This window comes from Nicotiana tomentosiformis, chromosome 3 (genome assembly GCF_000390325.3).
Source record: "Nicotiana tomentosiformis chromosome 3, ASM39032v3, whole genome shotgun sequence".
In the NCBI taxonomy this organism is placed as follows: domain Eukaryota; kingdom Viridiplantae; phylum Streptophyta; class Magnoliopsida; order Solanales; family Solanaceae; genus Nicotiana; species Nicotiana tomentosiformis.
This window is the reverse complement of record NC_090814.1, coordinates 71,997,886-72,013,867: the sequence shown is the minus strand read 5'-3', so window position 1 is coordinate 72,013,867 and position 15,982 is coordinate 71,997,886. Positions and strand designations below refer to the sequence as shown.

The following is a 15,982-nucleotide window of genomic DNA, read 5'->3' as shown; positions in this document are numbered from 1 at the left end:
GGATCTTCCGCTTCTGCGATGACCAAGGCGCACCTGCCAGACCGCACTTGCGGCCAGACCCTCTGTAGGTGCGAAGACACCAGAACAACAACACTTCAGCAAATAACTAAGTCAAAAAATGATCTGATTTTCATATGATTCACACCCCAGGCTCCCGGGACCACATACGAATATACCAACAAGTTCCAAAACACATAATGGACCTACTCAAGGCCACAAATCATATCAAACAACAAAAATTCTACGAATTGCAACCCCAATTCAAGCCTATAAACTATGACCTTCCAAATTCCGAAACCAACGCCGATTCATACCAAAACAACTCCGACTGACACCAATTTTTGTACACAAGTCATAAATGACATTACAGACCTATTCCAACTTCCGGAATCGGGATCCGACCCCGATTTCAATAAAGTCAACTCTCGGCCAAGCTTCCCAAAAATCTTCCATTTTCCAAGTTTCGCCAAATCGTGCCGAAACGACCTATGGACCTCCAAATCAACATCCGAATACGCTCTTAAGACCAAAATCACAATACGGATCTATTATAACCATCAAAACTCCATTATGGAGTTATCTTTATACAAGTCAAACTACGGTTAACCCCTACAACTTAACCTTCCAACTTATGGACTATGTGTCACATTTCACTCCGAAACTCACCCGAAACCAAAACCAAACACCCCGAAAAGTTACGTAACTACAATATAACACAAAGGAGGCAACAAGTAGGGGATCAAGGCTAATACACTCAACATGACCGGCCGAACCGTTACACTTCATAACCCAGAAAAGACACCAGAAGTTATAACAAGAAGCAAGAGAGAGCTCGTGGATCAAACGCTGCAGATTTCTGAAAAAGCTACAAGCATTCAAGTGTTCTAAGGATTAAAAGATCAAGATAAAGATTCAAGAACAAGTTACAAGCCCTTGGATTAAAAATACGTCAAGATCAAGATTAGACCTCAAGCACTTGGATTAAAGCAAAATAAAATTCAAGATTAAGGTCGAATGCTCTTTTATTTACTATTGGAAAGAAGAATAAGAGGATTCATAGAGATTGTAATACTCATATTGTTTGAAATAAAATACTATGATTGTTGCAATATTTTTCGTTTTTGACGCAATTTATTGTCTACAATGTTTACTTTTGATAAACTTAGAAGAGTAAAATTGCTTAAGGGTATATCTAAGGAACACTCTAAACCTACCCAAAACATAAGGGAGTATCTTTGTTATTTTCTCGAAAGAGGATATACAGCTTGTAAGAAAAGGGAGGAAAAAATTGAAATGAAATTAGCAGTTAAACAAACAAATAAGAAAAAAGAAGAAGTTGGAAGTGAACCCGGTCCAAACTGACACTCGAAACTCAGGCCGTCCCCTTGCCTTATGGCTTATATAGGCTTCTAAGGATTATATGTTACTCTAATACAGGTTCAAATTTTAAGGTACTACGTATCACTATTTCAAAATTTATTCAACTTTTTTCTTTTTTCACTCTCCCACACCTGTTACAGTCGACAACTCAGAGATCCATAGATTCCATTCTCCAACATTCCTTCCCCTTTCGAACTCCGACAGATCCATTTGCCTGAAATTGAAATCTGTTGACCTATAAAGTAGAAAAAAATCAAGCAATGTGCGTGTTCAATAGATGATGTGGGTTTCCATTATAGGCTAATAATTTGAGTTGACTTGACCTCTCTAATGGAGTTTACAGAACCTTTTAAGCAAACTGGCCCTTATGCTTTCTCACCAAATGCTCGCTTCCTCGCTGTCGCCGTCGATTATCGCCTCGTCATTCGTGACGTTCTCTCTCTCAAGGTCCTGCATTTTTATTTTTCATCTTTAATGAATTTTTACATAACTGGATGTTAATTGTCAAGTTACCACATGCTCGCATTATCTAAATAGAAAGGACCCGATTCATATTTTTTTATACTTGTCTGCAACAAGCAGATTGCACATTATCTGAATAGGAAATGTCACAGCTTTATTTATAATACCATCTAGATTTCAATGGTTTTATTATCTCTAGATATGTAATATCAATGAAAAACTGCTCTTAATGCCTGAATAAGCAAAATGGGGGACGTGAAGCTTACACAAGATGTTACCTTGTTCTAAAGAAGACAGGAAGAAAAGCAAGTCTGCCTTTACATTGTTCTAAAGTTCTTCCGTCCTCGCAAATTAGTTAGAGATTTCCCTTTGTTCATTAGATTACTCAGTATGTCAAAATATAAGGTCAATGTTCCTTAGATAATTTAGCGGTGTTGCCCGCGAAATGATAATTTGTGGAGAAGATTAATAAAAAGGAAATGGGACTGATGTTAATGGACAAAATAGACATGTGCAATTAGTTTCTGGCCATATGTTGTGGTGTTAAGCTCATTAATCAAGCTGGCTGTTTTCCTTCTTGAGCCTACTGAGATTCTTTTTTTTGGATCTTCAGGTTGTGCAACTGTTTTCATGTCTGGACAAGATTACATACATTGAATGGGCCCCTGATTCTGAATACATACTTTGTGGTCTTTACAAGAGACCTATGATACAAGCATGGTCTTTGACACAACCTGAGTGGACATGTAAGATAGATGAAGGTCCTGCAGGAGTTGCTTATGCTAGGTGGAGCCCGGACAGTCGTCACATACTCACCACATCCGAGTTTCAGCTACGGTTAACTGTTTGGTCACTGCTTAACACAGCGTGCATACATGTCCAATGGCCAAAGCATGGGTCTAAAGGGGTATCATTTACCAAGGATGGAAAGTTTGCTGCTGTCTGCACTAGACGCGATTGCAAGGATTATGTTAATCTGCTGTCTTGCCATACATGGGAGATAATGGGTGTTTTTGCTGTTGACACATTGGATTTGGCTGATGTTCAGTGGTCTCCAGATGACAGTGCTATAGTCATCTGGGATTCTCCTCTCGAGTACAAGGTAGTCACTATGCGCTGTTTATAGCCTCTCACAAAGTTATACTTTTTCTCAATTTTTGGAGAACACTTTCGAAAATTCAACTAAAACTAATATTTTCTTCATCACTGTAAAATGATTATGTGAAATTAGCTTTAATGTGAGAAATACAGGAAAGCTTTGAATGTTTTGTTTTGTGATAATTTCTTAGTCTTTATCTCCAAGGGACTTTATGTGGTTCGTTTTTGTTTAGGTTCTGATTTATTCTCCAGATGGGAGGTGCCTGTCTAAGTATCAAGCATATGAGAGTGGACTAGGAGTAAAAAGTGTTTCATGGTCACCCTGCAGCCAGTTTTTGGCTGTAGGAAGCTATGACCAGATGTTACGAGTTCTGAATCACCTGACATGGAAAGTATTTGCAGAATTTGTGCACCCATCTGCTGTTAGAGGTCCTTGTTGTGCTGCTATTTTCAAGGTATGCAATCTCTTGTTTTGCTCCATATTTGCAGGACATTATTTATTGATTTTGATAATTTTTTTATTTAATGTTAGGAAGTGGATGAGCCATTGCAACTTGATATGTCAGAATTATCACTTAATGATGATTTCGCCCAGTACAGTAGTGGTGAGCACTAGTGTTTTCTTTTGTTAGCATTGTCTTCATCTTGAAAGTTAAGCATCATCTTTTTTTTGGTGTCCAACTGCCAATTTTCATGATTTTATTGGTTTCTTGTGGCAATTCAAGAAACAAGTTCCACTAATTATGGAACCTAAGATTCACTGAGGCAAAACTCTTCTGAAAAAACCAAGTGAAATGACAAATCACATTTGGCTGATTTAAATGGTGCATACCATGCTGTCTCTATGGAGTAAAACCTGTTGTCTTCTGTAATGCTTCTGGATAAGTCAGTTGAGCGTTATTAACTTCTAATGCATTTACTCACTAGTCTTATGGAAATTGTGGTTTTAATCTGCTCATTCTGGATTTTGAGCTATGTCTGTCTAGCTAATAACACATTGTCCAATTGCCAACAAAGTTAAATTAACACAATATCTGTATCAACTTGGTCTAGACTAAAATGTTCAAATAAGGTGACGAAGAGGGAATTCCTTTTGAAACACTGCTACTGTCTTTGAAAAAGCTTACTCTTGTTTGAAACAAAGCTTAGTTTAGTGAAAGTTGGCAAACTAAACATGCCTTATCTAACTTTTGCCCTCAGCTTGCAAAACAAGTTTTCCTAGTTGCTTCTATTTTCTTATTGCAACTTTGGATCCTATGATTAAATTTTATTTGCTAGGTTAGCTTCAATTTTTTGAAAGAGTGGAGGAGTCGGGGGGTTTGAAGAAAGACAGGAAGCCCCTTATGATAGGAACAGAGGAAAATATTCCAAAGAATTCTGAGGAAAACTATATACTTAAAATATATGTTTTAAAGGTAAAAAAATAAAATGCAAAAATATATATGCTTTTGTTGTATGCTTAAAATAAATAAATAACAGTGTAGAGCAAACATACATTCTAAGTTTGCATCTTACTGTCATCCATCAAACAGATGTTTCCACATGCTTGGTACATGAAAAAAAGTCATGGCCGCGCATGAGACTTAAAAGTAAATAAACAAAAGTATTCCTTCTCTAACAACTTAAGCTTTTTAGATGAGGTGGTCACACACTTCAATAAGTTCCACATTAGTTTTACTTTTGTGCGATTGTAAATTTCGCGATGTGAGCAAAAGCAATTGTAATGTTAGCACTCTCTATGGCTGTATCGTATAAACCTTATCATTTTTTTTGTATAAACCTTTAACATTTGTTGGCTTTCTCTTACTTATTCAGGTTGGATTTTGACATCATGTCTCCAATTACATTTAGCTCTGTTTGAATTCCAAAACCAATCATTTGATGCTAGGTTTCAAATCCATATTTGGTTTCTGATTTTTGAAAATTCCCGAACAGTCTCCAATTACATTTAGCTCTGTTTGAATTCCAAAACCAATCATTTGATGCTAGGTTTCAAATCCATATTTGGTTTCTGATTTTTGAAAATTCCCGAACAGGCCCAAAATTTTATTTTATATAGGTTGCCATATTTTCATACATTCTTTTATTGGCTTCTCGGAGGTTAGACCTTACGGTTGCACAGGCCCTTCCCTCTTTTTCTTTTTTCTTTTCTTTTTACCGTCCTCCTTTGTTTTGGTCTAAATAGCCAGCGTTTTTTTTTCCATTTTCGACTTTTTGGATATTTAGGGACAAGTGTAATAGCAAGTAAAGATGTTTAATTGAATCTACTTGTAATTAATAACTATGAATGTCTCTATAATGTTTTGAAGACTTTAGTGATACTTCCTCAAAAGTTTACTTACCCTAACCCCGATAATTCAAACATGCATAATTGTTTTCTGGAAAACAAAGCTAGAGGTATTTCTGCCAAACTGAATGCAAATGTCAATCAACTACTGCAGACAAACTTGTCCTAGCTATGGTAGGTAGTCCTTTTCTAAAGCGGTTCATTGGCAGAAATGACAAGTTGGTTGTGGATGTACTCAAAATTTCTTTTGTATTTTAATCATTTTTTTGTTAGGAACTTTTGAGATTTTCAGACCATTTCTTCCCTTTTCCCAGATAATGCCCCGGAGTCACATATTCAAGTCAGGTACAATGTTTTGGAGATACCTATCAATCTCCCTTCTCAGAAACCTCCTGCAGATAAGCCAAATCCCAAGCAAGGAATCAGTAAGTCTTTGGTTCCAATATTTTGTAATGTGAGAAATATATCATCACTATCTTTTGTCTTCCTACTCTTTAACTGTTCCTGTTTATTTATGAATGTCACTCCACGTATGGCAAATGTTTACTGAAGTAATGATCGGATGTTCGTATAGGAGATCTTGAAAATTTATTATCTTTTTAGTGGCCATGTAGTTCCAATTTCTTGTTTTCTTTCTTAACAATTTCAAACCTCTATAAAATTTATTGGCTTGAGCAATAAGTTGTAGATGATAATGTTCTAATATCTTAATGAGGACTGTTAGCTGCCTGTTTGGTGAGAATCTGATCTCAGTCAAAGTAAGCTGTATCAGCCTAGTATCTTCATCGTCAAGGACATAGGCGGATCTAAGATTTCTAGTATATGGGTGCACTACTAAAAAAAAAGAGGAAAAAATGTATTAAGTGGGAATTGATCCCTTTTTCTCTTGGTAAATAACTCAACCTTAAACCAAGTGCACCATTCAACCTTTTTAGAGTATGAGTGCCAACAGTTAATATTATACTAATTTTAAAAAATATGTACATAAAATATTTAATTTTGTGGAGAGATCATGGGTTCACGTGCCTCATATTTAACTCTATGAATCCGCCTCTGGTCAAGGATCAATACAAAACCTCTCTGAATTTATCTATCTAAGATCCACAAGCAGAAGCTTGTTTTGGGTGGTTATTTTTGGAATCTTCCTTAAGAGAAACTACTCTCAAGTCCCATAAGTGAGTACCTTGTTAACTATCATATGTGAAAATTAATTGCAGGCCTCATGTCATGGAGCTGCGACAGCCAATATGTTTGCACTCGCAATGATAGCATGCCTACTGTACTCTGGATATGGGACATAAACCATCTTGAGCTAGCTGCCATCTTAATTCAAAAAGATTCCATCCGAGCTGCAGCCTGGGATCCCACATGTCCACGTTTGGTTTTATGTACTGGAAGCTCCCACTTATACATGTGGACACCTTCTGGTGCTTATTGCATAAATGTTCCATTGCCTCAATTTGCTGTAATTGATCTGAAATGGAACTCCGATGGGAGCTGTCTTTTTCTCAAAGACAAGGAATCATTCTGCTGTGCTGCTCCAGAGATGTTGCAAGAATCCAGTGATTATAGCTCTGATGACTGATGCTTTCACATTATTTAGCTGAAATTGTTTTGTTCATCACACCTCCCAAAGTGAATACCATTCCTCAAGATGACAGCTTAGCTTGCTTGTTTATTGCACTTTTAACATGGAAGAGATACTATCCTAGGTTGTGATAATCTTGACTATTTGCATTGTAATGGTGTATATTTGAGATCCAAAATAGTAGGAAGAATTTTAGAATCCAGGTTTGTAACCTTATTTCCAAATAGATAGGTCAGAGGGGGTCTTTAAAGTACCCTTGCTTATGCCTTATGTCAAATTTAATGTACACTGTACTAGTTAAGGCTCAATGCCTGAAGCACGGCCATTGCCGACTTGCCATGGAGCGTTTGATCCAATCTACAAAGCATATAAGCTTCTTTGCTCGCTTGTAGGGCCTCGACACTGAGCTCCCGCTGTAGGATTGAGTGAGGTGACGACAGTTGAAGCTATATCTGCTACTTTATTTGTTAGATTCATCTATAATGATGGAAGATGGTGTAAAGAACAAAATAGAATGCCATGGTCAAGCTACACTCCTTCTGGTTACGAGAACAAGGCCCAGAGCACAGTGAACTGAACAAGAGAAATTTCGGGCACAAACAATTTTAAGTGGGAAAATTGACTTATCTGAAGTTTCTTTCTTCAGTTGGCATAAAACTAACAGTACTTCTTCTTCTTCTTCTTCTTCTTCTTCTTCTTCTTCTTCTTTTGGTAGTTAAATATTCTAAGTTAGATAATATCCAAAATTGTTTGCTTTCTTAAAAGAGGTTGTGGGACAAATGTGCTGTTTGTTTTGCGAGACAATACATCGGAGAAAATTAACTCCCTGATCTTAATAAGAATATAAATAGGTAAACAAAAGGTACTCCTAGTCTAGCTTTAGTCACAAAGATATTGCTACTCCTAAAGTTGAAAATTACAGAGACAAGACAACCTTAATTTTGGACTTCAGATCCATACTTAATATTGTTCCATTTGCTTGAAAGGGAAACTGGAAAAGCATTAAAGAATCACTAATGAATTCATGTTCCGGGAATAACTCAATTTCCACTTCTACGTTTTCTTTATTCTCTAGCTGATACTTGATAGTGCAAGAGTTGAATATGATAATTGTCCATGATTCTACTACTACTTGATAACTTCACAGAAATAGAGTATGCTGCCCCCCTCCCCCCCCCGGCGCGCGCGCTTCTTCTAAGTTTTACTTTAAATTCTTTAAGATAATTATTTTGCTTTAGTAAAACATACTTTTTGTTTAATATGCCACATTGAGTTTCCCGCGCGTTATAAAATAGCAATACTAAGTATTAAGAGTAGGGGTGTATATGGACCGGGTTGACTTGGTTTTTATCAAAAGCAAACCAAACCAACTATATCGGTTTGGATTGATTCGATTTTTTCGGTTCTTTCGGATTTTTCGAATTTTTTTTGTTACATAAATATTATTTCAATCTGTAATGATCCGGTCGGTCGTTTTGAGTATTACAATTCCGTTCACCCATTTACTGCTCAATTTGTGTCTTACAGTTGTTATGTGACTTGCCAGGGTAATTGGTGCGGGTCCGATAAAGTTTTGGAATGAATTGGAACACTTAGTTTCAAGGTTTAAATCTTAAGTTGAAATAGTGACCGGATGTCGACTTATGTGTAAACGACCCCGAAATAGAGTCTTGATGATTCCAATAGCTCTGTATGGTGATTTTGGACTTCGGAGCGTATCCAAAAAATTATGTGAAAGCCCGTAGCTAAATTAGGCTTGAAATGGCGAAAATGAAAATTTAAGTTTGAAAGTTTGAGCGGGGAGTTGACTTTTTGATATCGTAGTCGGAATCCAGTTCTGAATTTTTTTATAGCTTTGTTATGTCATTTATGACTTGTGTGCAAAATTTGAGGTCAATTGGAATTGAATTGATAGGTTTCGGCATCAAATATATAAGTTGGAATTCGTTAGTTTTCGTTAAGCTTGAATTGGGGTGTGATTTGTGATTTTAGTATTGTTTGATGTGATTCAAGGTTTCAACTAAATTCGTATTATGTTTTAGGACTTGTTGGTAGGGGTGTTCAAAACCAAATCGAAAACTGAACCGAAACCAAAGCTTAATGGCTTATTGGTATCGGTTTAACGGGTTAACGGATTATCCGTTAAGAAAATTGAATAATTCGTCCCCAAACCGATAAGCCGTTAATAAAAATATATATATATATATATATATATATATATATATTAAAGATCAAAAACCCTTCCACTTCTTCCAGTACTCTATCTCTAAGTTCTAACGCCTAATTCCTAAATAATCAGAATCCTTACGTACTATGCATCAGAAGATCCCAGGCTTGGCTTAGCTTAGCTTATTCTCCCACCCTACAACAAGATTGTTTAAGTTGATGTCTATGGTTCACCTCTGCTTTTGTTTTTTAAAACTAATGCATGTTGTCTATGTTTAATAGAAGAACAATAGTGTTATGCCACATCTTTTTTCACTCTACAACACATGACACTACATCATTCTTATGTAGGCGTTAACAGACATGTATGTCTGGACTCAATGTATAATTTCCTATTCTGAATTTGTATGTTAGGCGGTCAGCAAACAATTAATACATGCAATATAGATTGAATTAGGCCGATAAACCGCCCAATAACCGCCCGATAAGAGCTAAACCGATACCAATCCGCCCGATATCTTATCGGGTGGCTAGCGGATTAATACATTTAAAAGCCGATAACCGTTAAGCCAAACCGTTAAGAGTAATTAACCGCCCAATCCGCCCGATAATCAGCCCTACTTGTTGGTGTATTTGGTTGAGGTCCCGGGAGCCTCGGGGTGAGTTCCGGGATGGTTTCGGATCGTTTTTCTTTGTTTTTGCAATTGCTGGAACTGGTATTTGGTGTTGTTCTTCGCTAACACGAAGGGTCTTACGCGTTCGCGAAGAAGAATTTTTGGGTTGTCGGGATTTGCCCATCGCGAACGCGACGAAGAGGCTCGGGAAGCCTATGCGAACGCGAGTGGGCGGACGCGAATGCGAACGCGAAGAGGAAGGTGAGATGGGGGCCTGCCTGGCGTTAAGCCTTCGCGAACGCGGCTCATGGCTTGCGAACGCGAAGGGCAGAGGTCGGAAGGCTTCGCGAACGCGACGAGGAGGTCGCGAAAGCGAAGGAGAAAATTTTGGCATCACATTTTTGTGCTTCGCGAACGCGAAGAAAGAATCACTCCGCAAAAAGTTTAAGTTCTGTCCCATTTTTTATTTTTGACGAATTGGAGTTCGGGAAGAGACAATTTTCGGGAGATTTTCAGGAAAAATAACAGGGTAAGTATTCTTAACTCAGTATTGGTCAAATTACCCGAATCCATGGTTGTTTTTAACATTTAATCGATGAATTAAATTGGAAAATTTAGAAAACCCTCTTGGTTTAATTTGAAGATTTGAGAGTCGAGTTGATGTTGCAATTAAGTAAAATTGGTATGGTTAGACTCTAGGTTAAATGAGCTTTCAGATTTTGTAACTTTTATCGGGTTCCGAGACGTGGACCCACGGGCGATTTTCGGTGCAATTTCGATTTTTTTTTTGGAAAATTAGTATTTTCATATGGAATTAATTCCTATAATTTGTATTGACTGAATCAAATTATTTGTGGCTAGATTCGAGGGGTTTGAAGGCCGATTCGCGAGGCAAAGGCACTTTAGAATAAATAATAACACAGTTTGAGAAAAGTAATAGTTCTAAATTTGGTCGTGAGGGTATTAAACCCCGGATTATGTGTTATGTGATTGGTTTTGAGGTGACGCACATGCTAGGTGACAGGCATGTGGGCATGCACCGTAGGAATTGTGACTTGGTCAATTCCATGGAACTGTGTAGTTGAATAATTTATTGATATCCGTATATTTTTTCACGTATTAGAGAAATTAAACTATAAATCATGATTAAACCATGTGTTGACATTGTTGGGACCCACATAGGTCGTGTACATGTTGAATTATCTGTTAAATTACTGTTATGTACTCTGTCATGATTATACTTGCATATTACATCCCAGTCTCTATTATTCATTATTGATGCATCATATCATTACTGTTGGGCTGCTTATCATGATTTCTGAGAGCCCGAGAGACTTAGAGGTTGATGACTGAGTGAGGCCGAGGGCCTAATTGTGAGGATATTTATGGGATCGGGCTGCACGCCACATCATATTTTATTATTTTATGCCATGATTAGCTTGTTATAGCGCTTGGGCTGAAGGAGCCCCTCCGGAGTATGTACACACCCTAGTGAGCATAGGTACCTACTGAATGCGAGTGCTGAGTACTAAGTGATTGAGAGGAATCAGTGACTATGAGGAAAGAATAATTGTGAGGTTGTAGTGAACGGGAGGACTAAGTGATTGTTGCTGTGAGAGGATGCATTGATTTTATTATTGTTGTACTTCGGCTGTCATATATCAATGTTTTGAAAAATTTCGAAAGACATTATCTTCTATTTCAGTCGAATTTGATATGAAATTATTATTTGCGTTTTAAATGTTGATCTTGAAAGCATGCCTAATTTCTTATGTTGGAAATTTCTGTAATTAAACTTAGCTTTGAAGATCATCACTATCTTTAGCTCTTTATTTAGTATTGTTACTTACTGAGTTGGTTGTACTCATACTACACCCTACATTTCGTGTGCAAATTCAGGTGTTCCCGGACATAGTGGATGTTGATTCCTTCGCACGTTTGATTTTTCGGAGATTCCGAAGTAGTTGTCGGTGTTTCGCAGACCTTGGCTCTCCTTCCCTATCTTCTTGTTTACTGTATTTGGTCTCAGGCTATTATAGACGGTGCTTTCCAGACTTGTGATGTATAGATGCTCATGTACTCTGTGACATCCCGATAGTTGAGAATTCCGCGTTATGTTTGGAGTTTTTAATCCCGTTTATGAGAACTGTTGCTATTAAATATGTTTTAATTCATTCTTGTCAAAAGTGTTGGAAATATTTTGTGAGAAGTTGGCTTACCTAGTACCTCTTTAGGCGCCATCCATTGTTCATACTTATACAATATATAGATATGAGATTCGGGTCTTGAAAAGAAATTCTGAATGTTGGAAATTAAATTCCAAGGTTTATAGGCTAAGGTTGAAGTAATGATCTTCAATTACGTGGTATTGTGAGGCCTGTATGGAATAGGGTGGCGTGGGATCACCCCCGGGTATATGCGTGATAAAGTGGAATAGTGATTCGAAGGTTTAGGAACAACTCTTGGCACGCAGTTTACATCACAGTTTTGGAGAGCTGTGCAGCAAGAATTAGGTACACATGTTCAGCTGAGTACATCATTTCACCCTTAGACGGACGGACAGTCCGAGCGCACTATTCAGATATTGGAGGATATGCTACGCGCTTGTGTCATTGACTTTGGGGGATTTCTGCCACTGGTAGAATTTGCTTACATGGTTGGGGATAGAAGAGTTACGCCAATCGGAAGGTCCGTGATGTTGCTTACATGGTTGGGGAGAAGGTTCTGCTCAAGATTTCACCCATGAAAGGTGTGTTGAGGTTCGGAAAGAAGGGCATGTTGAGCCCTCAGTATATTGGGCCTTTTGAAATAATTAAGAAGATCGGAGATGCGGCTTATGAACTTGCGTTGCCGCCTAGTCTATAGGGTGTTCATCCAGTATTTCATGTATCGATGCTCCGAAAGTATGTCGGGTATCCGTCTCATGTTTTGAATTTCAGCACAGTGAAGTTGGATGGTAATTTGACTTATGATGTAGAGCTGGTGGCCATTTTAGACCCGCAGATTCGAAAGTTGAGATCAAAGAAAATAACTTCACTGAAAGTGCAGTGGAGAGGACAATTAGTCCGAGAAGCTACTTGGAAAACTGAGCAGGAGATGCGGAGCAAATATCCACACCTATTTGAGGCTCCCAGTATGATTCTAAACCCGTTCGAGGACGAACGTTTATTTAAGAGGGGGAGAATGTAACGACCCGACAGGTCGTTTTGAGTATTACAACCTCGTTCCCCCATTTACTGCTCAATTTGTGCCTTACAATTGTTATGTGACTTGCTGAGATTATTGGTGCAGGTCCGGTGAGATTTTAGAATTAATTGGAACACTTGGTTCCAAGGTTTAAAGCATAAGTTGAAATAGTGACCGAATGTCGATTTATGTGTAAATGACTCCATAATGGAGTTTTGATGATTCCAATAGCTCCGTATGGTGATTTTGGACTTAGGAGTGTATCCAGAAAATTATTTAGAATCCCGTAGCTAAATTAGGCTTGAAATGACGAAAATAAAAATTTAAGTTTGGAAGTTTGACTGGGGAGTTGACTTTTTGATATCGAAGTCGGAATCCAGTTCTATTTGCATAGCTCCGTTATGTCATTTATGACTTATGTGCAAAATTTGAGGTCAATCGGAATTGAATTGATAGGTTTCGTCATCGAATATAGAAGTTGGAATTCGTTAGTTTTCGTTAAGCTTGAATTGGGGTGTAACTTATGATTTTAGCATTGTTTGATATGATTCAAGGTTTCGACTAAGTTCGTATGATGTTTTAGGACTTGTTGGTGTATTTGGTTGAGGTCCCGGGGGGCCTCGGGTGAGTTTTGGGATGGTTTCAGATCATTTTTTCTTGTTTTGCAAGTGCTGGAACTGGTGTCTGGTGTTGTTCTTCGCGAACGCGAAGGGTCTCACGCGTTCACGAAGAAAGATTTTTGGGCTGTCGAGATTTGCTAATCGCGAATGCAACGAAGTAGACGCGAACGCAAAGAAGAGGCTGGGGAAGCCTACGCGAACACGAGTGGGCGGACACGAACGCGAAGAGGAAGGGGAGATGAGGGCCTGCCTGGCATTAAGCCTTCGCGAACGCGACTCGTGGCTCGCGAATGCGAAGGGTAGAGACCGGAAGGCTTCGCGAACGCGACGAGGAGGTCACGAACGCGGAGGAGAAAATTTTGGCAGCATATTTTTGTGCTTCGCGAACGCGAAGCAAGGGACGCGAACGCGAACGCGAAATAAGAATCGTTGGTAAGTGTTCTTAACTCAGTATTGGTCAAATTACCCGAATCCACAGTTGTTTTTAACATTTAATAGGTGAATTAAGTTGGAAAATTTAGAAAATCCTCTTGGTTTAATTTGAAGATTTGAGGGTCGAGTTGATATCGGAATTAGGTAAAATTAGTATGGTTAGACTCGGGGTTGAATGAGCTTTCAGATTTTGTAAATTTTGTCGGGTTTCGAGACGTGGCCCCCACGGGAAATTTTGGATGCAATTTCGGATTTTTGTTGGAAAATTAGTATTTTCATATGGAATTAATTCCTATAATTTGTATTGACTGAATCGAATTATTTGTGGCCAGATTCGAGGTATTTGGAGGCCGATTCGTGAGGCAAAGGCAGTGCAGAATAAATAATTTTATGGTTTGAGGTAAGTAATAGTTCTAAATTTGGTCGTGAGGGTATGGAACCCCGGATTATGTGTTATGTGATTGATTTTGAGGTGACGCACATGCTAGGTGACAGGCGTGTGTGCGTGCACCGTAAGAATTGTGACTTGGTCAATTCCATGGAACTGTGTAGTTGAATAATCTGTTGATATCCGTATATTTTTTCATGTATTTGAGAAATTGAACTATAAATCATGATCAAACCATGTGTTGATACTGTTGGGACCCACAGAGGTCGTGTACATGTTGAATTATCTGTTAAATTACTGTTCTGTACTCAGTCACGGTTTTACTTGCATATTACATCCCAGTCTTTGTTATTCATTATTGATGCATCATATCATTACTGTTGGGCTGCTTATCATGATTTCTGAGAGCCCGAGAGACTGGAGAGGTTGATGACTGAGTAAGGCCGAGGGTCTAATTGTGAGGATATTTATGGGATCGGGCTGCACGCCAAATCATGTTTTATTATTTTATGCCATGATTGGCTTGTTATAACGCTTGGGCTGAAGGAGCCCCTCCGGAGTCTGTACACACCCTAGTGAGCACAGGTACCTAGTGAGTGCGAGTGCCGAGTGCTGAGTGATTGAGAGGAATGAGTGACTGTGAGAAAAGAGTGATTGTGAGGTTGGAGTGAATGGGAGAACTGAGTGACTGTTGCTCTGAAAGGATGCATTGATTTCATTATTGTTGCACTTCGACTGTCATATATCACTGTTTTCGAAAATTTCAAAAGACATTATCTTCTATTTCAGTCGATTTTGATATGAAATTTTTGTTTGAGTTTTAAATGTTGATCTTGAAAGCATGCCTACCTTCGTATGTTGGAAATTATTGTAATTAGACTTAGATGTGAAGCTCGTCACTATCTTCAGCTCTTTATTTAGTATTGTTACTTACTGAGTTGGTTGTACTCATACTGCACCTTGCACTTCGTGTGGAGATTCAGGTATTCCCGGACACAATGGGTGTTGATTCCTTCGCACATTAGATTTTTCGGAGATTCCGAGGTAGCTGTCGGTGTTTCGCATACCTTGTCTCTCCTTCCCTATCTCTTTGTTTACTGTATTTGGTCTCAGACTATTATAGACCGTATTTTCCAGACTTGTGTTGTATAGATGCTTATGTACTCTGTGACACCCCGATAGTTGGAAATTCCGCGTTATGTTTGGAGTTTTTAATCCCGTTTATGAGAACTGTTACTATTAAATCTGTTTTAATTTATTCTTGTTAAAAGTGTTGGAAATATTTTGTGAGAAGTTGGCTTGCCTAGTACCACGTTAGGTGCCATCACGACAGGTTAGGATTTTGGGGTCGTGACACAATCTTACTTCGTTAAAGTTATAGCTAAAGTTTTGATAAGTGAATATATGTTTAGCATAAATTGAAAAAATTGACAAACATATGATCTATTAAAATATTCTTATAGGAGAATTTTTTTAGTAACACATGATAATTATTTTTTTAGTCGTCTAACAATAATTTTTCGTTGATGTACGCTTTCAATGTTAATAGAATTTAATAATTAAGCATAAAATCAATATAAAACCTAAATAATGACATGTTCTATTTAATTTTAAAATTATCGAACTACCATTTCAAATTCGAAAAAGGTATAAGAATTTAAAAGATTTTCACATATGAATATGAAAGAACATAAAAGTTGACGCATTTCAATAACACTTGATAAGAAAGTGATGATACAACTCATTATTTAACGTAAATAA

At 37.9% G+C, this 15,982-nt stretch overlaps 1 protein-coding gene across 1 annotated transcript; it reads left to right on the top strand.

Annotated features, from left to right (window-relative positions):
* The first annotated feature begins 1,430 nt into the window (after positions 1–1,430).
* On the top strand, positions 1,431–7,102 carry LOC104108858 (uncharacterized). The gene is made up of 6 exons (XM_009617995.4): positions 1,431–1,827; positions 2,456–2,944; positions 3,174–3,395; positions 3,473–3,545; positions 5,542–5,652; positions 6,445–7,102. The coding sequence occupies exons 1-6, from the start codon at positions 1,711–1,713 to the stop codon at positions 6,810–6,812; spliced, it is 1,380 nt and encodes a 459-aa protein (XP_009616290.1). The 5' UTR covers positions 1,431–1,710; the 3' UTR covers positions 6,813–7,102.
* The last annotated feature ends 8,880 nt before the right edge of the window (positions 7,103–15,982 follow it).